This window comes from Rhyacophila brunnea, unplaced genomic scaffold, assembly GCF_057557595.1.
Source record: "Rhyacophila brunnea isolate RB1 unplaced genomic scaffold, BYU_Rbru_1.0 scaffold_8, whole genome shotgun sequence".
Taxonomy (NCBI): domain Eukaryota; kingdom Metazoa; phylum Arthropoda; class Insecta; order Trichoptera; family Rhyacophilidae; genus Rhyacophila; species Rhyacophila brunnea.
This window is the reverse complement of record NW_028233350.1, coordinates 8,783,676-8,810,053: the sequence shown is the minus strand read 5'-3', so window position 1 is coordinate 8,810,053 and position 26,378 is coordinate 8,783,676. Positions and strand designations below refer to the sequence as shown.

At 29.1% G+C, this 26,378-nt stretch overlaps 1 protein-coding gene across 2 annotated transcripts; it reads left to right on the top strand.

Annotated features, from left to right (window-relative positions):
* The first annotated feature begins 11,725 nt into the window (after positions 1-11,725).
* Positions 11,726-19,511, top strand: LOC147063887 (uncharacterized). 2 transcript variants are annotated; one of them, XM_085958579.1, is made up of 5 exons: positions 11,726-11,794; positions 15,077-15,168; positions 17,004-17,079; positions 17,821-18,033; positions 19,227-19,511. In XM_085958579.1, exons 2-5 carry the CDS (start codon positions 15,080-15,082, stop codon positions 19,410-19,412), a joined length of 564 nt encoding a protein of 187 aa, XP_085814705.1. In that variant the 5' UTR covers positions 11,726-11,794; positions 15,077-15,079; the 3' UTR covers positions 19,413-19,511. The 2 variants fall into 2 exon arrangements, with proteins under 2 accessions (XP_085814705.1, XP_085814706.1); XM_085958580.1 differs by lacking the exon at positions 11,726-11,794 and adding an exon at positions 13,164-13,501.
* Positions 19,512-26,378: the final 6,867 nt, after the last annotated feature.

Sequence of the window (26,378 nt, the reverse complement as noted above, 5' to 3'; positions counted from 1 at the left end):
ACCACGTATCTGTCGGTAGTGACGTATGCCGCTAAACGTAGCGCGAATACCGCGTATCTGCCGGTAGTGACGAACATCGCGGAGTAACTTTATTTTTCATGACGCATCTTATGAGGTGACGTAATCGGAATAAATTACGTGATCGGATTTGTTTTATAAAAACAAATTAATAAACTCAGTTTGTAATAATAAATTTTACAAATCATTTCGGAATTATAAAATAAATTTTTGAAACTTTATTAAGTAAACATAATTATAAAAACAAATTTTAGTAAATAAATTTGTAAACATTAACAAACCTTTTGTAAACAAGTTTGTAAACACAAATAAATATTTGTAAACATGCTGTGAACATAAATAAATTTTATAAACAACAATAAAATAAATTCTATTCTTTTTATAAACCCAATACTATGTGACTAAAGAATAATTTATATTTTTCTTACGGGAAAATATTTCGTGAAATAAAAATATTCAAAGAATATCTGCGTATACATTCTCCGAGTTAGGTGTGACTTTTTGGAAACTTGTGAAAGATTTCACAGAGATCCTATAGTGAACAAATAAATGGTTTACTGACGCTTTAATGAGATTTAATTACGGGAACAATGACAGTTAACTTTATTGTGAAACCGTGAACTCTAGAACCTGAATAAATTCGGTACCACACCAGCTGAGAGTTTTATTTGGGAATTCAAAAGTTGTGATACTACAAAGGAGATCCACCTTCCTAGTTCATCACTAGTCTCGTCAGTGACGGCCCGGTAGCATTATTGAGCTAGCCGTGAGCTGGGTCATGTCAATAGCTTGATGAAGAAGAGACAATCGTAGGACAAATTTAGTCATCCAGTGGTATCCAAGAAGTACAAAACGACCGCAAGGTAGACCTAGAGGCCGCTGGATCGATGAAATGATAAAGTTCTGCGGTAGTACATGGCAACGCAATGCACAGGACCGAAGGAAGTGGAAGCAGCTTGAAGAGGCTTACATCCAGCAAAGGATAGATTCAGGCTGATGATGATGATGATTACGCAAAAAAATTATCAACCATTCACTGCGCCATTATTTAAGAAAACTGCTTCAATCTTTTGCCATGATTTTCGTTATATATTAGTTTATCTTATAACTAGGGAATCCAATCCCGAGCCAAAATTCTGATCAGGGGCTTCGGGATTACAATTTGACAATCCCGGGACTGGTCCCGGGATTGGCATTTTTTTCCATTGTTAATATAAAAATTTTATATTTACAAATAACATTGATAAAATCGGTCAAAAATAAATCTAGTATAATTTATACTACGAGGGTGGGTCAATAATTCCTTAGAAAAAAGCATTAAAACACTTTTTATTTTTGTATTTTTTTTTTATTTCTCAACATAATCTCCTTGGAGCTCAATACACTTGGTTAGACGTTTCTCAATTTTTTTTAAACCGTCAGAAAAATAAGTTTTCGGAAGGTCCTCAAAATAAGCATTTGTCCGATCGATGACTTCTTCATTTGAAAAAAAACGTTGTCCACTTAGCCATTTTTTTAAGTTTGGGAAAAGGAAAAAGTTACTGGGGGCTAAATCTGGCGAATACGGTGGGTGGTCGACCAATTCGAACTTCAATTCTTCAATTTTAGCCATTGATCGTAAACATGTGTGAACACGGGCATTGTCCTGATGAAAGAGGATTTTTTTCCTGTTTAAATGAGGCCGTTTTTCTTCAATTTTGTTTTTTAGCTGGTCCAATAAAGATGCATAATAATCCCCTGTTATTGTTTTTCCTTTTTCCAAATAGTCGACGAAAATAATTTTACGTGCATCCCAAAATACAGTAGCCATAACCTTACCAGCTGATTTTACGGTTTTCGCCTTCTTTGGACATGGTTTGCCTTCGCAATCCACTGCTTTGACTGTTCTTTCGTCTCGGGAGTATAGTGGTGTATCCATGTTTCATCTACAGTCACAAAGCGACGAAAAAAATCATCCAGATTGCGTTGCATGAGCGACAACAGGGCTTTAGAGGCCACCACCCTATTGCGTTTATTGTCGACTGTGAGCAAACGCGGCACCCATCTTGCAGAAATATTTTTCATGCCCAATTTGTCATGTAAAATAAAAATGACGCCACCTTTTGAGATCCCTGTAACCTCAATTATCTCACTCAACTTTAATCTTCGGTCACTTAACACCATATCGTGGATTTTATTGATCATTTCTGGTGTAGTCACCTCTACAGGACGTCCTGAGCGTGGTTCATCCTTTGTTGATGTACGACAACGTTTAAATTCATTTAACCAGTTATAAATAGTTGCAAGTGAAGGAGCAGATATGCCGTGAACTAAATCCAACTCATTTTTTATTTCCTTTGCTGTTAACCCTTTTATATTAAAATGTTTAATAACAGCTCTAAACTCAATTTTCTCCATTTTCCATTTTTCCATTTTCCACAAGCAATTTTTTTTTTAAGGGGGGACATGCTCGTCGAAGGTCAAAATTGAGTTTTTATTGTATTTTAAAACCATGATCCTGGACACTCCTTAAACGTTGTAGATAATCTATTTATATAATTTTGAAGCCTTATTATCCTTTATAGTTATTTTAAACATTTGATGACTGCATAAAGTATTTTTGTTACATAAAATAGTATTCTAAAAACCTCTCGCTCTAATGTTTTAGAATATAGTCATATTTCGGTACATAACTGTGCAGTGGTGTTAAGATTTTTAACATTTATTAATTTTTAAACGCATTTATAAAACCATTAGCATAATTTATTACGAGATAATTTTTGTAAAATATTCACGATAAAAAATTATATTGATAATCTCTGTGATCCCAAATTTGACAAGAATTAGGCATTTTATTATTCAAAAAATCGGCAAGATTAACACATTTCAAGATAATTCTAAAGATATTTATTATAAGCTATGTCTTTGAACATTCAAGTGTGATAAACATCTTATGAATAATGATTGCTTTATAATAATTATTGACCTAAGAATAAGGTAGTGTTTTTTTGAAATACGCCATTTCTTTTGTCATTCCCCAGTGGTTAAACTACAACATACGGCCGTAGCCATAAATTGACAAACTATAATTAAAGTAGGGAGTAAAATGATATTGACGCGCGTGTTTGAACATGTACCGTTTAAAAAAAAAATAAAAAAAATTCGGTTAGGTACATGTTCAAACACGCGCGTTAACATAATTTTAATCCCTACTTTAATTATAGTTTGTCATTTTATGGCTACGGCCGTATGTTGTAGCTTAACCACTAGGGAATGACAAAAGAAATGGCGTATTTCAAAAAAACACTACCTTATTCTTAGGTCAATAATTATTATAAAGCAATCATTATTCATAAGATGTTTATCACACTTGAATGGTCAAAGACATAGCTTATAATAAGTATCTTTAGAATCATCTTCAAATGTGTTAATCTTGCCGATTTTTTGAATAATAAAGTGCCTAATTCTTGTCAAATTTGGGATCACAGAGATTATCAAAATAATTTTTTATCGTGAATATTTTACAAAAATTATCACGTAATAAATTATACTAATGGTTTTATAAATGCGTTTAAAAATTAATAAATGTAAAAAATCTTAACACCACTGCACAGTTCTGTACCGAAATATGACTATATTCTAAAACATTAGAGCGAGAGATTTAAAAGAATACTATTTTATGTAACAAAAATACTTCATGCAGTCATCAAATGTTTAAAATAACTATAAAGGATAATTAGGCTTCAAAATTATATAAATAGATTATCTACAACGTTTAAGGAGTGTCCAGGATCATGGTTTGAAAATACAATAAAAACTCAATTTTGACCTTCGACGAGCATGTCCCCCCTTAAATGTACGAGAAACACACAACAACCCGACCGATCTAATTGAAACTTCGCAGCATACTGAATCGGTAGTGCCGCTGCATGAAAACAAACCGCTTACAGTACAATTCGCGCCACCTGTCGGCTTTTCTAAGGACTTATTGACCCACCCTCGTATTTAAGACATTTATTGTTAATATTGTATACGTTCAATCTTGGAAATAGATAAGTATAATGGAGAAAAATATAATATTGTAATATAAATAGTAATGTTAATTTAATATGAGATTGTTGTTTCTAATAGTAAATACTTAATGAATGGGTTAGCGAGATTTAAAATAGTAAAGCAAATCATGGTGTCCTTTTACTTTCCGCTTCATAAATCTAATTAGTCAGCCAAATATGAAACTGCCATAAAACGTATGAGATCATGGTGAAATTACTTTTTTAATAGTACGAAGCATTGTTTTTTCCAATCTTTCTCATTTTTATTAATTCATGTGAAAAAATAAAATGAATCGGCAACTTACATATGAGTATAAATCAAACTTCATTCAAACTCAGTTTACTTCTAATGTAGTTATTTGTTATTAAAAGTATTTTTTCTGTTATATTTTCGTTTTTATTTTATTTTCTTTAAAAATTGATAAAAAAAATCAATCCCGAGAGTTTTGGGATTATGTATATCAATCCCGGGATTCATAGGTATCGAAAATAGCTTAGGATCCCGGGATTGGAATCCCTACTTATAACACATGGCTCTGGTTCTCAGCACAACGAATTTAAGGAATGTATTAAATTCATTTTCAGGTTTTGTAAGTGCCTTCTATCCAAGGTTATAATTATAGTCACTGAGTGACATATTCGATCTATTCCCATTTCATCAACTTGTCATCCTCTATGACATCGCGTACTTTTGTATTCCTCTTTTATCTTTTAGTTTTTTCTATACCACGACGTTGCACATCTCGTAGTTTTTTATTTCTGTAATATTAAGGATCCATGTTTCATAATTATGCGTCGTTGGTATCATACATTAATTGAATATTTTACACTGTACGCAGAATGTGAGGTCACTTTGGACGATACTATTCACACAAACAAATACAACTGTATTATAATTAAGCAAAATTACCATTAAATAGGTATAATCGAACAGTTAATATTTATTATGCATGGGTGTTTTATATTAAAGACGTACTATTTTGACATAATTATGCAAATTGATAAATGTTAACACGACTTAATAAAATAAACTTAGTCATGCGGTTTTTAATTTAATAAGTAATATGTATTTCAATACGAATCAAATTCATTAAGTTCATTACTATCACCATCAAAATATAATAAGTAGACTTATAACGTTTTGGTCGTAGAGATTTAATATTTCCATATATAGCCTAGATTTGAAAAAAAAAATTAGCATGACTTGGTATTTTTTGGTAATCAATATCGTTGTCACTTCTTCTTAACTACTCCTTTTGACTTTGATACTGATTGTGTATAACAACTATTTTGATACAAATAGTTGATTTTATTTTTTGAATCAAAAGCAAAAATCATACCAACCTAAAAAGATCTTTTGACACGGAAATTTTAATTTAAATTAAAAAAAAAAAATTTAAATTCTAATTCATTTTTTTTACGTGTCAGTAATAAACATTACAAGGTATTAATTCAAGACATTCAGAACATGACATTTAGAAACAAAGAAATATTATTATAGCAGTATGAGGTAAATCATTCTACAGTGGCACCATAGGCGATTCGCGCGTGTATTGAATTGTTTGCGACAATGCCTGTTTCAATGCTAGCAAACAATACCACTACAACTGCAAGCCGCATTTGCCGTACTCATGGTGCCACTGTAAAACGATTTACCTATACCTAATATAATAAAAGTTATTAAACAGTAGAAAAGTGTAAATACAAAAAATATAAATTAGATGCAACGAAGTACACCAAATAAGCTAAGCAGACCCTATTTTATGAATTTATAAAACAATGCCTACCTTTTATATACTCATCCTCACGCAGGTATTATAATATGTCAATATCCAAAGCGATTTGGTTGAACTTAGTTATTGCCCTCCCAATTGGCATTACCAATCGCAGGTTAGTTCTGCACCTTGGGAGAACAAACAACAAATGCTCCGAATTTCTTAGATATTAATATGCGGGACACAGGTCAATATTACCAAGAATGGCAGAGTTTTCATCTACACCGTGTATAAATCGGAAAAAATACTTGGCCAAATATAAATAATATCGTACAGTGTTAAAGCTACAGTATGTAAGAATACCCAAAAGGAAGTCAGTTGGATAAAGCTTACTTAACATTTCATTAAACCACTTTTTATATTCGCTAAGGAATACAATATACGTATATTATTTTTTACTTACGTGAGTAGAAAAAATGAGTAGGTAGTAAAGAGTTATTGTGTATAACTGTTATTAAAATAATATAGACATACATATTTTTTTGGAAGTCATAATTTTACATCACATTGTGAATGAATAATATGTAAAAGCAAATTGCTGAGGTTAGGTTAAAGAAATAAACCGGTTTAACTCAAGTAAATACAGACAAAAATTTAAATATCAATATAATATTGACATATACAAATTAAATATGATAGTAATGAACACACATTTTAGGTGTGTGCTTATAATGTATGTTAAACTGTGAGCAATGATTTGCTGTATTTGTAGTGTAACTAGTAAATGTTCAATATTACGTGTGTAACCCATACGTTTTAGTACAAACTCACATCGGTCTAGAAAAATACAGTATATACTATAACAAATAATGATTAAGGGCTTGCGCAGACAGAGAGCGGTCGGAGTTCTGCGTTCAACCGACCGTTGACCGCTAACGTTCAGGGACAGCAGACAGGTGGCGGTCAACAATAAGCGTTCCATTTGTTTACAAACGTTGTACTGACACAAGCGCTGCATAATGCGAGACCGCTATATTCCGACTGCGAGTGGAAGTGAGAAAGCACCGCTGTTGCGTACTCACTCCCCCGTGTGGTTTCGCTCTATGTTGTGTGACTGCTCAAATTCCTATGACGGGACTGGACGGGAGGTACGGCGTTCTTTGTAATTCCGGGCATAGAACTCCAGAACTCTAGCGTTCCAATTGACCGGCGCGGTCTGACCGCCGGCTGTGTACCCATACAGTATGAAGTCCATACAGTACAAAGAACGCCGAACTCCGAACGCGGAACGCAGACCGCCTGACCGCGCTCTGTCTGCGCAAGCCCTAACCAATGCACGCAGCTCTATAAAACAAAATTTAAGATTTTTCATAACCTTGATATTAGTTAATATAATTACGGTTTTATAATTTCAAGAATTTCAGGTTTCTGTTATACTCACAAGGTGATTTGGCGATGGAAGATATGAAAATAATTTACGTAAAACGATTCTGAAATACATTTTTTTTAAATAAGCTTAACACTGTCTTATTTTTGGGTTAGGAAAGGTTAGGTTTCATGCTAGAATTATAAATATTTATTTATTCATTTAGAAAAAAAAGTATTATGGTATTACAGAAATTAGCCAATGCGCCATAATACATAATAAATACAAAATATAAATATGATTTAATTACAAATAACAACAAACAGAACAATAAAGTAGAAGAGAAAGTATGTTGTAAATATTAAAATAAAATAATTAAAACAATTACAAATTTAACCTATTTAACACATCCACGAATATTATATAGTTCAAAAAAATTAACCTTTATTGTGCCATCAAATAGGTTAGTCGCAAGATACACAGCATCATGAAACATCATATCTATCCTATGACGGGATATCATGAAGACCGCAGAGTTACGAGTTATATTGATGGGACACATGAAAATAAATATTTGCCAGTATAGACGGATTGCAAATAAACTCACTAAAACGCAAAAAGAAATGCTTTAAAAGAGCAATCACTCTTCGGGTGGATAAGGATTGCATTGATAGCATACCCAGAAGAAAACGAGTCGAAAAATTATTTTTATTATCATTAACATAATATGGGGAGAATCATGGCTTCCATTGGTGGTTTTCCTTAAAGCGTAGGAGGCGTTAGCTTCGTAAAAACTTTAGATGCGTATTATTCACAATCTGAGGTTTTTAAGTGTAAAAGTGTTACTACACAAGCATAACTACTATATTACTCAGAAGGTACCCATATGTTTATCTCTCATTGGTGACTTATTGCAAAGGTTAAAACTCGTAAATGAGTATCTAAACTTGTGATGCAATTCAATTCAAATTTATTTATTTACATAATAATAATAATATAGTGAACTTTCAGCCATGGTGGCCGAACGGTTACCGCGTCGGCTTATAATTCCATGAGTTCCGGATTCGAATTCCGGGTCTGGTATATTCACGTGCTGTTTTCTAATGTATGTTTGGACCAGAGTATGGACTTGACAAATTAAGGGGGAGGAGCATGACAGCAGAGGCACTTAGCGAAAAAATACGAAGTTTGCAATTTGAAACATTTTTTTGATATTTTACAATTTCAACTGTATTAATTAATAAATATGTATCTGAAAACATTAAAAAGATTTTTTTGAAGTCAAAGATAAACTTACAATTATTGTAAAAAACGTGAATTTGTTGCATGGTCCCATCTTATTATTACATTATATTTTACGGTCATATTTATTAGTAAAATTTAGTTTATTAAGTTTTCAATTTTTGACCGTTTAGATTTTTGACTAATTCATCGTTTTTATTTTTTATATTTATTTTAAAAAACATCGATTTTTATAAAAATATAAATATGTATAACTTGAAATCCTTTTTATTTATATCAAATTTTATTTTAGGTATTGTCCCAATATTGATTAATATATCCTTCCGCTTTTATATCATTTATATCCGCCGATGTTATATCCTTCCGCTTTTTCATGTTTTCTACATTCGTTAAAAATTGTATGATACTTAATAATTATAAATTATATTATAATATTTTTTAGGTCAATATATTCCTTTCTACGCATTTCTTATTAATTAATTAATACCTAAGTTTGCAGTTTGCAGTGCTATGTTTGTCGCGTATTTTTTGTGAATCTCGAAATAAAAAAAATATGTACATAACCAACTTTGTAACTAGTATCCACCCACTTATATTAAATAATAAAACTTATAAAGTTAACACAGTTGGAACTTATATTAATATATTTGCTTCAACCAGCTTTTATACAATACATCATCTTTACGCATAATAATATTATTGGATAATATAATATTTGTGTTTCTAAATATTTTATAGCAGTGTAAATAATATATGTCCAGACCTAGGACCAATAGGTTATCAAGTTAATATTTTAAGTATCTAATAACACATTTATATTTGTTACTTCTCTCTCTCTGTTAACCTCTGGATGATTTATAGCAATCACAAGTCACAATAATTAATGTTTTTACTTACATGACTACTACGTAATAACATATAATGATATACAATGACAGAACGATAGTTTTCTTAAAAATAACAAAAACTTAGGTTTGATAAAATTTTCGAATTTTGTTTTTATTGCCTGTTTTTATATATTCTGTAGTCGAAAATTATTGAGTATTTTGGAGATTTTATTTTCTCGAGATTCTCGATAATTCTTATAAAAACTAAAATTATTAAATTTCTGAGCTTCCAATCTTGTCAGATTCAGTTTCAAATTAAATTAAATTCTAAACGTAACTTTTTTTGAACTAACATGAATCTTGTGATTTAAAAAAAAAATGAGAAACGAGTGTCTCATTATTTCTTGAGAATTCTCAACCATGACGTTTTTAAACCTACCAGTATAAGTTGTCCCCTGAGTGAGGGTGCCACATGCTAACATTTGACATATCATTAAACACTTTTTATACGGTGATAAGCTTGGTTCTAAATTCGGACACCGGATGATTTATGATGGTAGATCTATAGTCATTTATTATTTTTAATTATTTTATAAAACACACAAAATCGAAAATTATTGTTTCAGAATAGATTTTTTGGATAGATGTATTTCTACACCATAATATAGTATACATGTATGTAGTTAGTTATTTACATAAATCAGTTAGTTACTCACAATATCTAATATGTTCTACCGTAAAATGCAAGTCATATGAAACCACTACCTACAGAATTCGATGCAGTTTATTAAATATTTAATATGTATACATGTCATTTCAACTATTCCTACTATTTTTTTTCTAAAAAAAACATTTCAAGTATTTATATTCACATGTTTGTTTATTACATGTTGGGACGTTGAGCAAGTGGCTAATATCCATTTTTAGAAGAGAAAAAAATCTGCTGAAACTCTACCTCTACGCTGTGTAGACTGTAGATACATAATATGCTTTACTTAGGATTGAACATGGGGATTTCCTTACTATTAATACATAGTTTATGTAAATTTTAACTAAAAAGTCTTTTAAGTTTACAGCTTAGATTTAATATTAGGGTTTATTAAAAAAAATACAAATTGCATACATATATTATTCTACTGGAAAATCATTTATACACGAACATTTCATTGCAAAATGAAAATAATAAGTTTACATAAATGTAATTGTATTAAAACTATTATTTTTTTTTCTCATTATTTTTCAAGTTTATAATACACAAAGATCGGTTTTGTCTTACGAAGTCATCAATAATTGATCTGATTGTTTTATTCGGTCATAAAAAATGTGTATTGTTACGTGTTAATGAAACTATTTTACAAACTAATAATTACTATCTTTCATTTAAGCAAGATATAACAAATCTTCAGAATAATAATAACGAGGAAGATATGTAATTACATTTAATTTGTTAATAAAGCCAAGAATTCAATTAAATTGTTAGTATTACGTAATAACAAAAAACTGGTTAGTTTTGTTTTATATTATAGTTTTCGTCTATAGATGGGTATGTTTTTATAATTTCATCCTTATTCTAGATAGAATTCAACGTTATATTTTTAAAAAAGAAGAAGAAAAAATACTTAATCCTGACGGCCAAAATTATTAAGTATGGAACATGCTTTGCCTACTGAATCTCTGAATGCTGGTTATCCAAATTCGAATGAACATAAAATAAACTGCAGGGCGCGGGTTTACACGTCATTGCCAAAGCGCCGTTCGCGGCCGACTGGAGTCTTTCGCGGCCGCGCTACTTTGTGACTTTATTTTTCGTAATGAATCCGCCCGAGAGATCAATATAAAATCATGTATCCATGCTTATATTTTAAAATTATATTACGGTATCTAAAGTTTTAAATGATGCCGTCTATCGTGCAACTAGCTTATTTTATAGCAGAAATAATGTTGTTTTATTTTGATTTCTAATATTACTGTAGGTGTCTAGGGGCTTCATTATTTTATCAGTCGTGTAAATTAACTGTAGTGTTTTTGTTAAAAAGGTCATAAATATTTTTAAATAAATAATTAAAGGAAATACATAAGAAACTTACTTTATTACATCTTGTATGTATGTATATTCAATACTGAATGAAAAATAATAATTTATATAATTATGAAATTCAGCCTAACTTTAAACTTCTGTCAAACTACTTTATTTAAAAATCATCTTAAAAGATCAGTCATTATTATAGTTTCTTCAAATTGATTCCTTTTATTATTAAAAATTTGTTTATAAAATGGTATCAATATAATTATTACGTACCTACATGCTAACTAAAATGCAATAAAAATTTACAATGTAACACCTAACTTAATGTTTTTAATTCAAATATGTAATATTATAATGTGCAAGATGCACTATCTAATATTTAATTTTGAATGATTACGTTCCTATATTTTAATATAGTTTAATAATAATTCGCTATATTATTGCGTTTTAGATAATAATTCTGTCTTATGGTATAAATAATGCATGATATATATTAAAATGATTTAGTTTGAATTATATTCCACACTTACATCATCGTGTTTGTTCTTATTTTATTGGCTTAAAATACGGTGCGTATAAATTTTTAAAACTAATTATAAGATATGCTTCCTTGATATTTCAACGTGTTATTAAAAAGATAATTACGCTTATCGACTCGGGAGCGAGTTTAAATAATATTGTGTATTCTAAAAATATTTTTTCAAGGATTTTTATAAAATTTTATATTTAATATTGTTATTGTGTTTATTTGAACATCGGAATTTACGTAATAATAATTACATACTATTGTATCGAACAATATAAGGCTATACCATAAAAAACATGTTTACAACATGATTTATTTCCTTGTTAATGGTTTGCTTAGTAAAATGTGCGTAACAGATATTATACTTAATGAAAATAGAATAAGTCTAAGTGAAAAATTAATCGACGAAACTGATAGAATTATTATTTTATTTTCCTTTACTAGATAAAGTTATTTTTTTTAATGTTATTCAATTTTTTAACTCGAAAACTTTAATTCAACTACGTGTCTAATTGTTATAAAAATAAATCGAAAGCACCATGCATTTCCACGTAAACTGACAATATTTCAAAGCTGCGGTAATAACTGGACTTATATTTTTTACTTTTAAACATATATTATCAGCGCAAAGGTACCTACTTATTTCAAAGTCTTCATTATCAAAATACGTAATTTACCAGCTTTTCATCACTGGATTCAATTTCCTGTAAGGTGACAATACTATAATTTGATTTTCTAACAACCTGGTTCTTTTTATATTTATTTTACTGCTACTTCTATACTACTTCCATCGGGTCTCATGACATTTGGTAGTGTTAAAATAGTGCATAAATCAATATTAGTTTTTCTCACTTTAATGATTTGACTAGCCATATATGAGTGTTCCGTTTGTTCTATAGAAAGTTTTATGAGCATGTATCAATTTTAATTATAGAAAATACATTACTTGTACCTACTAGGTTTGAAATGTCTGATTAATTAACCTAATGCATAAAGTACTTACCCAGACAATAAAACTATTGTGTACGAATACCCCGTTCAAGATATTTTTTATAAGATTTTTCCAATGAGCAGGTATTTTTCTGACGATGTTTGAAGTTATCTATAAATAAGACACTGATAGTTTATTTTTAAATATTTACGATTTTATTAGAATTTTGGCAGAGTAGGTAGTAATTTACATTATTATATGGTGAGAAAATACCAATCAATTCTACTTCATTAATAAATTTATGATTTTCAAAATAATATTTACGATTTTTATGATTTTTTTTTAAATTTATCGTGCATATAAAAAATATAAAATATAAAACAAGATAGAGGAGTAATATTTTGCGAAATGAATACAGAAATAGAATAAAACTGATAAACCCAATTAAAATTATCACCCGAGTGAAATTTAATAACAATTTATTGTGTCAATTGATTGCACTCGATATTTTATTGCGTTTTACTTTTTTAACTTAACTATCATAAATCAACAAGTCATCAATTTATTGTGAGCACTATTGCTCAATAACCTATTTTATATTATTTATTAGTTTTGATGGATGCCTTATCTCTCAGCTATATTAAACCATTATTCAGCATTCCATTCAAAATTGAATACGAAATGTTTTTATTACGAATCGCGGGTCAATTCCTTATAAATTTTAAGTGAAACGTTTCAGGGCAATTAGGAATATATCAGATTCTTCTTTGTTATAAAAAGTGTCACGATATCATTCAGCTATAACTCAGAAATTACTTGGTCAGTATATAAGAAATATGCATCATTGTTATCAATATTTTTAAGATTGTCATCTTCTTGTGGTGCCCCAAAAACTGTAGCGGATACTAATTACTTACACATGTTTTTAATTTATACCTTAACTATCACAAAAATAAATAGAAATAATATAATAATGTGACTATAAATAACTGGGAAATTTTTTATTGTCTATTTTAAATGATATCTTTTCAATTCGAGTTTAATAATTATAAGTGGCATTTACATACATATATCGAAATAATGCTACAGATCACTGTGTGATCCGCGAGTCAAGAGTTTACCGTCGCTGCTTTAACTCGTGTTATTTATAACTAACATTCTATATTATTCTAACATATTATATATTGAAATATATATATATTATTTAAACCCCATTAAAAGTAACTATCATCTTTTATATAAAATACGTAAGCACGCTGCTCTCCAGTTACGTGAGTCACGGATTCGTTTTCAATTCCTATTTATCATTAATTTAATCGGTTAAAATTATTAATACAATCAATTCTCAATTATTGTATATTTGTAATAATTATATTTTTAATGATATTGATTGGAAAAAGGTTAAATACATATGAAATTAATATTATTCTTTTATTTTTGTTGTACTATTTCACAGTTTATGTATTATTATTTACTTATTATTAATATTATGTATTTGTATCCAAACATGAGCCTAAAAGCTAAGCGAATGACTTTGAAAGTGCTACACTTAAATATTTAGTCCGTCTATCCTGGTCCAGACTCTAGGTCTAGATCATCAAAATAATAAATAACTAAATAAATCATCTTAAACTATTTCTAGCCAAATATTAAAATTCAAATTCAAACCCATTAGAAAACACTTTATCTTTTTGCAACTGAAATCTGACGTTATCTTTTTTTTCAATATATTATATCTGATTATGTGTAAGTAAACAATGGGTTGAGCAAATATTTAAAAGTTAATTCTCTTAAAAAATGTTAATACAACCTCCACCCTGTGAAGGTCCATATACTCCTCTTTTAATCGAACATGGCAATTTACTTTGTTATATACTTATTATAGAGGGTATTGTACAATAACTACATGTAATTAAACTCGACTAATTATTAATTATATATTATACATATACACGGTATTAATATTATAAAATTAATTAGTAAAAAATAGTTAAAAAAATAATGAATCGTAACTTGATTACAATTATTATTAATAGTTTAAATATGCTCACCCTGTTTCAAACTTTCCGTAAGAGAAAAGTAATATATTATCTGTTCTTTTGGTCTCAATTTAATATTACTACATTACTATATTTACCAACATTGATGTTTGCTAAATTTTCTATATACAATATATATTATGTACCGGTATCGCAATAAATTTTAATTCAATACTTATTTTGAATATACTTAAAACAAACAAATAAAATACTATGTTAAGTTATCAATAAATTGACGATATGCCTCGATTACACAAAGTATCAATCTCAATTTGATTAAAATGTGGATTTGAAACACTGTTAAAAGGGCGTATGTGTAAGATCGCTAATAAACGATATTTGTATTTTTTTTCAGAAAATGAGGCTATTTATCTTATTTGCGGCTGTTTTTCTATGCCTGGCAGTAATTAGCGAAGCCAAATCTCACCAACGACATAGGCACAAAACGTTAGTACCAAACTTATTATATTATACTATCTAATATATAATAATATATAATATATGGTAGGTAGTATATTATTTTTTAAATACATTTTGATGTATTTTCTAATATTTTAGGTAACCAACTATATTTATATACACAAATAATCTTATTAATAATTTATTTATGAAAATACAGATGCATTACAAATTCATGACTTTTCTTATTGTTTTTGTACGTATTTATAATGATACTTACATTTTGTAATAAATATATATAATCATCATAAGTCTGAATCTATCCACTGCTGGATGAATGCTTGCCATGTTGAAGGTTGCGTTGCCACGTACTTCCGCAGTACTTAACCATTTCATCGATCCAGCGGCCTCTTACCTTGCGGACGTTTTGTACCTCTTGCTTATGAAATGGAATGACTAGATTTGTCCAGCGATTATCTCTTCTTTATACTACGTTAAAGTTCCCACCACCACCCGTCATATATATGACGTCATATATACTGCCGTGGATATGCACGGCCATTTTCTATGATGCTTTAAACGTGTCTAAAAGAGTGTCCAACCCATTTCCATTGTAGGTTTTTAGCGAACTCTATTACATCGCAAACCCTTGTCTGTTTCCTTATCCAATCATTCCGCGTTTTGTCCTTTTCCGTCATGCCCAGCATCCACCTCTCCATACCACGCTGTGCTACTCTAATTTTCTGGATCTCTCTACTGGACAACATGTTATCCAATTATCTTGAATTATTAATAAACAAATGTAGAATATATCAAAAAGATATAAGTAGTTTTAATTGTACAATATAATGTATAAGGTATATACCCAAATCCAAATATTACGAGTAGCGCAACGTGGCATCGAAATATGCATGTTGGACATAACGCGACAAAACCATAAAATAAGTGAATGGATATGGAAGCGTACAAGAAGCACAATATGATGGAGGTTGCTAAAGAGACAAAAAGACAATATCCTGGAACGTAGCACGGCGGTTGGACAAACGCCTCGGACAAATGTTATCATAGAGTGATACCCAAAGGGTTTTAATGACCACAGTAATGCCCCAAAATCCACTGGATAGACTAACTCATAATCTTCAGTGGATATACGTAACAGCGAAAAACTAGGGACCGAAAATCGTGGAAGTAGCTAGGGGAGGCCACCATCTAGCTTATACGGCTGATGATATTATGATGTATATAATAGTATATATTATATTTCCAAATCACTATCCATGTTCATTAAATAAATAAAAAATATTCCTATATGATAAATTAATAAATATTAAATTATAATATCGTAGATATATTCTATCCTGCATTTTCATGTCTATTTAAACTAATAAAAATGTATAAATAACTGTTAAATGTTATTCAGATCTAAAACAACTATTTAATAAAACCAGTCGTATTTTATAATGATTCCAAGATATAAAAAGTAATGAAAATAAACTCTACGATATTGTATTAATCAATATAGTAGGTAATGAAAATGTGGACTACATGTAGAATTTAAATTTGATACAATGAAGGTATAATTATTAGTACGATACAAAAAATTGTAAAAGTTTTTTCAGATAGGTCAAACAGGACGTAATTGATTAGAATTTGTGGAGATAATTAAACACTATTTATGAATCATTTTTGAATATTAACAATGTAATTTATTCCCAATATATAATAAATGTCTGCAATATAATGTACACACCCGTTTAAATGAGAGTTTGAAAAATATAGGTCAATAATCACTCAAATGAAGCAATACCATTTTTCAAAAGCATTGTTAAAAGTAAAATTAGTATTGAATATTTAATTATTTATTTATTTGTTTTTTTTTTCAGTGATAATGAGAATGATAGTACAGAAAATGATACACAAGAAGAAGACGACGACGACTCCGATGTAGATGATCCAAAGGTATCAATGACATTTGTTCAATTAACAAAACATTTTTTTTTGTTTAAATGCTTCACCTGGGACTTAACTAGACAAAATAACTAAACCTGCAATGGTGTTGAATATCCAGACGATTGACAGTCAACGCTTGAAAAAATAATTCCTATTTTTTAGTTTTGGTTGATGAATGTTTCTTTTTTCCATTGTATTATGTATTCAAATTAGAAATATATGCCCCTCTTTTGTCGATTATCTCATTAGCACGCAGAGAAAAAGACAACCTGAAAAAACTAGTGATGCGAGGGCAAAGGTTGGAGAGAACATCGAAGATCTCTTTCTAGGACTTAGGTGGACGGACACATTAAAAAAATGCCACAATTTGTATTCTGAGATATCGGGAGGTATAGAGTCAAGCCATGGAAAAGGCTGTCAGATGGTCAAATCACCTGGGTCACGATCCTAAATCATGAGATCCTGGAGAAAATAAGGAAAAGACAAGAAATCTCCTATTTTCAACAAAAATAATCAAAATATTAAATTATGATAATGTGTTTTAAATTTTTCTTCGTATACCTTTTACGAGGCTTAGAAGTTATACATCAGTACATATTAATTGACACCTACAAAATAATATGTCCATGATTTTTATTACATTTGACTACAAGTGAACTTATCTGTTTTTGAAAATAGATGCTCCATGTAAGTTATGGTGCTGTTTGATTAAGAATATTTTAATATGTAAAGTATTTATTATTATTAAAGGAAAGCAAGGACCGTCATTCAAAGTACCATAAAAATATTCCAAAAGATGTGAAGAAACACAAAGGAAAGAAAAATGACGATGACGATGATGATGATGATGATGATGACAGCAGCAGCAGCAGCAGTAGTAGCAGCAGCAGCAGCAGTAGCAGCAGCAGTAGCAGTAGTGAAAGCGATTCAAAAGAAGATGATAAAGACGATAAGAAGAAAAAGGTTTGTTTGAATATAAGAAATTATTAATGCAAATGTGGTAGTATTACAAACTATATGTATTAATTAAAACTTTAGTTTATTATCTAGCAACAAATATTATTGATATACGTGTAAGCATTATAGCAAAATATAGAAAGGTTCCTCTCATCTGCGATGATAATACATCATTTCTATATCACTGCATTATAAGCATGCAACATCGAGTTGGAAAAGATCTGACTTCACACTTTTGAAGGATTTTTTCCCCTGTTATCAAAGCAAATCCTATTGATGCCTGCATTCAGTGTCAGAAAACTCACTAGCGCTGACACTAACTTTCGTCTTATATAATATATGAATTTAGGCAGCTCTCGTGGTGCAGTGAGTAAGGCGCTGGCTTTCTATTCTGGGTTCGATCCCGGTGAGGACACAATACATTTATGTGATTTTCTCAAAGCCTGAGTGTTTGTGATTGTTCAAAATTACTAACAACCACCTTATACGAAAAAACAATGACATGGTTATTAATAATATTAAATATATATATATATATATATGAATGTTATGTAGAGTGGAAATTAACCGGAGTGTCTGGTTATTAATTGTTTATTCAAAAAAATATTTATTTTATCAAGAATATTGTAACAGTATTCGTGGCAGTTATTCCTTGAGCAATAATTTGACAATTCACTCTATACAATAATGACAGTTATTAACTCTTGTATACCTGTATCATAAAATTTATTTATAAATCCCAGATTACAAGTGGGAAATTTGCTACAACTGAGTCAATGCGAAATTTCGTGCAGCCAACTCTTTTATTAGACGTATTAACTTTATTATCAGTTTGTACATTCATATTTTTTATAAGCTACAAATTATTATAATTTATAACGTATTTATTTTTGACAATGCATAGCTTGGAAAAGCCTTAGGAGATAAGAAAAATCTTAGAAGACTAGAGTGTTCTAACTTTTACGCTACTGAAGAACTACGAGCACCTTGCAAATATTAAATAATGTATACTTAATATGCTAGTTGTTTTCCAATTTCGTCAATATTCACTACCATCTACATAATTTAAACCACAGTTATAATATAACTAGATTCATATACATTTTTTAATTCCTAATTTCTATGTATTATCTATATTATGTGTTTGTATTTTATTTAAAATAATAAATTAATGTTCTTTTATCTGTTTCATAACTCAGAGCTCACGTGGAAAATATATCGCAAAAAAATCGCGCTCTAGCCGATTCCGGACAGACAAGGTAGAAGAGCAAGACCCTCATCACAACCATGAAACCAAGAACAAAAATCACCAGCCTCGTCAGAATCAAGTCGACGTTGAAACAGACAAGGAAAAGATGAGTACTATCAACATTGAAACCATTTAGATCAGCATAATCTTTATTATCTTTTTTGTCATGTTTACAATCATACTAGTTTATTGTATAAATAGAAATGAATAAAAAAATATTACTTATGGACCTTTAGCTGCCTCTTATTATATTTTCTACTTTTTTAATTGTAATAATATTCATTACTGGCATAGAACAGAACTTGTAAAGACTATTTCTTTAATTACGACGGCAGTTGTGATTTTTTTTCGGCTCCAAGTTCACATAGTGGACTCTAAATAAATACCAAGCTGTTCACTAGATTTATTTCACTAGTTTACTAGATAAAAAATTTTTTTCTAGTGCAAGCATAGACTTTTATAGTATTTTTTTTTTAATTGTACTACATAGCTTTTGATCAAATAAATTGAAAATTTAACACAAAGTCATGATGATGGACTTGCTTTGACTGTGTGATTACGAAATCAAATGAAATCTAGATTTACTAGTTTTCAAAACTTTTTCAATTAGATTAATAAAGTATCTACTCTCTAAAAGAATAGTTTGTTTATTGTTTGATTCTCCTATTTACGCGGAGAATCTCTCCCAACGTATTCACAAATTTTAATTCTAGATACCAATAAAAAGGTTAAGAAGAGATACTTCAAATTACACCAATCAGAAAGTGCTTTGTGATCAATTATTAATGTAATAGTACTGTGTAATGTAGTAATATGTAGCTTTGTTTCTGGGGTAACATTCTTAAACCTTGTGTATATTCAGTATTGAATATCACCCATCTACCATGATTGATATACATGAAATATTTAAATAATAACGATCAAGATAAGAGTGCATCAATGAGATAATTATGTTTAGCTTAACTATACGGCAATGAGACTAATGACTGAACAGAATAGATAACCAAGAGAAACCTTCATCCAACAGTAGATCGAGAGTGGCTGAGACGATTTTTACGATAGTTTATTTCACATAGGTATTTAACAGAATTGTATCATTATCACAAAAATCTCCATAAATTTACTCAGCTCTTTGGAAATAATGAGATGCAGTTCAACTATTGCACAACATAAATTAGGCAAATTATTTCTCACTATTTCATCGTCTTTATAATTAAATTTAATAAAATATTTCAAACATAGCATTTAAAAATAAAAGAAAACTATTGTAACGTATGATTAAGATTTTTTATCAAATGCTTTTTTTAACACTTACTACCATTTCAGGCCCATTTTTATGAGATTCCCGTTGTAACCGTGCATTATGCTTTATCTATCGATATAATATCTGATTTAATTTACATAAATATAAATATCGGTATCCAATAATAACCTTATAATTAACAAACTTTCTAACAATTATCAATTGATACAAAATAATTCCTAATAAACAGATTTATTTTAAAATTACAATTAATTAAAGCATAATATAGAAATCGAGAAAAGTAAAATCTGATCATTTCCTTTCCTGTTTCTTTCATCCTCAGCCCCTTTTATTATTTGTTTATATAAGAAAATAAAACATTGTAGACATAATAAATCAAAATTCAGGATGTTCACAACATGAGATTCACATTATAATAAATATTACCATCACAAGAGAGAAGAAGAAAAAAAATACATAAACAATTGTACACTTACAGTAATATAAAATTTAAAAAACAAAATATATAACACATCACTGAAAATGTATATGTCTTTAGGGAGCGCATTGATTAGTCTTGCACCCCTCGCTAATGATACCTGATAGGCTTGATATGGGGAAAGAGTTCTGACCCAGAATAGGTCATGGCTGCGACCATATAGATAGGTAATTAACAGGCGCATATAAATTTAAATTCTTTAGAACGCCAGGATTTACCTACGTAATAGTGTACATCGTATTTATAATTCTAAGATAATCTACATGTTTGTAATTCATTATAAGAACTATGACATATTATTTAATCTATAAATATTACTTACAGAATTACATTAATTGTCATTTTGCCATACTGAATACCGCTCAAAAAAGCTTTTAAATAAATTGCTTATTTTGACTAATTCAAGATATTTAATTTTCTGTTGGATTTTTTTTTGAAGTCAGGCTATTTAGCATCGACAAAAAAATAATTAGAAAGTCATAATAAAAATATAAATGAGACTTTTTTGGGAAGTAATCAAACTGAATCTTTTTCTAAATTTCATACACGCGGTAAAAAAAATCTTTTGCATTCATGAAAAAAAATAACTTCAAAAGCCGACACACAAATGGATTCCCCTGGCGAAATTATTTTCTTGCTATTAAATATAATGATTAACCATCGAAGATTTTCCTTCTATTATTATTCATCATGGTTCAAATAATCGCTAAGAAAAATTCTCTTCCGGCCTGGGATGGTACTACAAAAAGATGAAATGGAAAACCACCAGCAACGAATACACAGTGTTTGGTAAATAACGGACTTATTAATATATAACAGAAATACATTCTGAATACAGATTTCACATTTACAAAAACAATATGTATTACTTAAAATCTACCAATTATTTTGTATATAAGTACACATTTATAATTATTACATAACTAAATATTACCTATACAAATTACCATAATCAGTAATTTTGTCGCCACCATTACATGTAGAAGTATATAGTATAAGTATTCCATGTACCTTTTTCCATTATACTTCTCTGTTTATTCTTCAATACAAAAGATTCATTATATTTCAGATAGCTCTTCTATTGACATGTTTGACGGATGCGACTAAGATATCCTACATTAACTTCTAGATTATTCAATTTTTAGCAAGGAGCGGCACAACCTGAACTTTTTATTACAGATGGCAGATGCGGACATTCGAGACCTTCCGGGGACCATGGCAAACGAGGCCGGAAGAGATGCACTTTTTAATTTCTGTATTGATGTATTAAAAAGAATCAAAATAAAACATGGTGACATGTTATGATGATTCATGTCTTTTAGATTCAGTGACTGCAGTCATATAAGAAAGACTAAGTATATGCTCAGAATATCAGTCCTATGCGACATTTCTTTTACCACGGGAAAAACTCGAATACGACAAAATATGCATCAGAATCACCACCGCCTTGCTACAAAGAATTTTGCAGGGTTTTTGCAAGGCTATTGCATAGGCCCTGGCCGAATTCAAATTAGTTATACCCGATGCGGTATATATTTTTCATAATAGTTTTCAATAAGGCATATTTCTCAGCCGGCACAATTTATTCTCATTTGATTATCATCAAGTAGAGTAGTTTGCGTGCCAAAGCCGTTAAAGAAACCTCGATAGTTAATGCGAGGTATCCATAAAATCATCTAAAAAAAAATACTGCTGTTCAGGCGTTTAAGCATTGCAATATTTTTTTTCTGGTGTCTACTACTCAACTTCTTATCATAATTTGATATGCTGCTTTTATGTTATTGTACTTTTTATTATATTTTATTTCAAATATAACAATAAATTGTATTTCTTTGTTGTTCTATAAATTTTGCATGACTGTATTTATTATTATTATTATTAATCTTCTGTGTACTTGGTTTTACTATTGTATTTAATATGCGTTGTTTTATTGATATCTTTCTATGATCCCACTAATATGAGATCAATTTATTGGTTTTATCGTATATAATGATTTTATCTGCAAGAATTCTTCCAAAAGAATTTATCTGAAGATTCAGAGTTTGAAAAATATCGGATTATCAAAATAAAATCTTTAAGATAAAAGATAATATATCAATTATTAGCGTTAACGAGTGACTAAAGAAATATATTGTTTACAAAAATTTCAAACATAATTTAGAAAAATAATATTCCGATAAAAACTTAAAATTTGAATCATTATCAAACAAGTGAGTTTTACAAACTTTAAAATAACACATTTAAAGAAGAGTGTGGGACTCGAGTAATTGGTGATTATAATAAAAGTATGTGTTAAACATTATATTAAACATGTGATATTTTCTAGATGCTAAAATCGACCACACACCCACGGCATCAGGTTCTAAATACTACGAATATTTCCCGATGATGACACGACTTTATTTCCATAATAATAAAGGATTTTTATATCCAGCACGACGTAACATTTCAAAAAGCTTTAAAGTCAGTATACATTCACACTACACAATATAGTACTACCACTATGCTGAAATATGAATATTAGTGCTAAAATTTTGGTTTTTACCTCATTATAACAATAAGTCATTTAATGAAATTTTAATTCAAAGCGCGTTTCACCATCTCTATAAAAATGTCACCTTTATATCTGTACACATATACTACCCTGTTAAGTAAAAAGACAGTATTTTGGTTTTATTGAAGCCAGAAAACCAAAGTTTTAAACTACTTTTTTCTCTTATAGTAAGTAAAATTATTGAATTGTTTCGACCCAATCTCTAAATAGACACGTCTGTTTACATATTGTATCAAAACAATCCAATAATTTTACTTAATATAAGAGAAAAAGTAGTTTAAAACTTGGGTTCGCTGACTTCACTAAAACCACAATACTGTCTTTTTACATAGCAGTACAGTTAGTACATTTAAATTTTTCCAGATTCCTCTCATTTCAAATATTTATTACTAAAAACTAAAAGTCTTATCATCATTAATCCTGTATACTCTTAATTTAATTAAATTTATTAAATTTTTAATATTCTTTTCTGTTTTCCCTGTACATATATTTGTACAATTAATAGTCCCTTCTTGGCAGTGGTAGTGGCTTATTAGAGGATCGCAGGATTTCACTGAACCGTTATACTAATTCTGTGAAGCACATTCTCAAGCGATGTCCTTACAAGTCTTACTGCCAATATTAATCTGATTCTCAACATTTTTCATTTACAATAACTTATATCGTTGCATCTCCCATTATTTAAAAAAAATCAAATGAATATTAAAACGGTCATTCACCTCTTTTCATAATAATATATAAAAAACGTGTTTCACTCACATAGTAAGTGTTATCAATTATAAGTAGGTACTAAACGTAAACGTAAAATTTAAATATAGTTAAAACTGTATTATTTGTTTAATTTTGAAAAAGTTATATTACAGTGACCTGGTTGATATTGCCACGCGTTTGAAGCCATGGGCTCGATCCCACGTTCGAGAAAAAAATCGTATAGTTTTTTCAATGTGTGTTTGATTTACTGCAAACATCTAATATTTTGGTGTTATAGCTAACAACCATTTCTCATTAAAAAATATGCGTAGAGGATGAATACAGTATGCTGGAAGAACAGGATAGTCCAGTGGTTGGTAACCTTTAGAAAGACTGGGTAAAAAAATCAATTTAAAAAAAAAATATGTGGTTAGTGAGTGAAAGTTTGAAACAACAATTTTTAATATAAAAAAAAAACAATTTTATTTGTATAAAATAAAAATATGTACTTATATATAATATGTATATTTGATAATGTATATGTAAATGAAAAAATATTTTTTAAAAACATACATTATATTATAATATAATATTTTTATTAGTGGCTTCCTTGGTTTTGATTTTTTTTGGCAAGTTTTATAACAACCGTTTTCTAGTTGACCAACTTCTAAATAACGAAATTCAATTATAGCACCTACAGTTGGTATTGAAAAGAGTACAGAGTATTTGGTTACCACCATAATCAGTATAAAAAAAATTAAATGATAAAGAAAATACGTATGTAATCAATGATTTATGATAATGATTATAATTTTGAAAAAACATATTGAATTTTTCAATGGGAACCACTGAATTTATATTATAAAAACTCAACAAAGTACTTACCTCACTACCAAAAGCTTTTTTCACAGAGCTTAAAAACAATGCAGATTTTAATGATCATGTAAAAATTACACAAAGAAAAATCATATAACTGAATTCTAAAGAATAGAATTGACGTGATCTTTAAATAAATATACCAAAAATAAGTACATATTCAAATTTTAATTTAAGAAATAAATATTAATAAAGAATGGTATTATTTGTTTTACTATCAGTATAATAATATGACAACTAAACTGCATTATCAATCATAGTTATTTTCTTAAAGTGTTATTATAACTTTCCATTGAATAATTATTATCGTATCTACAGTAAGGTAACTAAAAGATTATTTATGTATATTGCTTTTAATTTAAAGTAACTTAAATGTTTTACATCTCTTCTCCTCCCAGTTTGTACATATGAATATAAGTGGAGTATTTCGGCAAGAAAAATGCGGAGACCAGACGCATTTGACTTAAGAGTCTGATGGATAGACGAAAAATGATTCCATATTCAGCAAACTCCATATTTGATACTCTTCTTGCTTTGTTATCATATTATTATAAATAACAAGTCATGGTAGGTTTTACTATAGCTTTACTATAGTTTTACTATACTTTTACTTTAGCTATTTGGTTATGTCGAAGATTGAAGAGGTCGAAAAATCTCCCTCTACATTTATTAAACGAATCAAGGATGTCACATATTTTTTGAAGTGAGTTTTAATTACTGTATCCGATCAAAAAGAAACACATTTATGGTAGTATCGCGTGGACTTTTAATCATCAATCAATTAAAATAACAATATCATTAACAATCATTGATTCAATCCAAATAAATAATATGTTTTTTTTTTATAATTCTCCCAATATAATATTATCCTGGTGAGGATTAAAAGACTGCAAGTGACGTATAGACAAAAAAATTAATTAAGAGCAGTTTTCTTATTACAATATACATACATTACGATCTATCCATAAAACAAGATTTGAATATGTACGTAATTACTGGGTATACGTATCACAATTTTATGTGTAATATTTAGACCGCACTCCGTGAAATACAAAATGGTTTTATAATTTAATAGTAACGTATCTGGTTTGAAAATTTTGGTCCTTCTTCAAACCCTTAACACATGGAAAATTGTTAAATATATTGTTTCTTGGAATAGTAATAATAGAACATTTGAAAATAATATTGAGAAAATGTGGAAATCAGTTATATAGATTTTACAATAGTTAACTTTGACGGA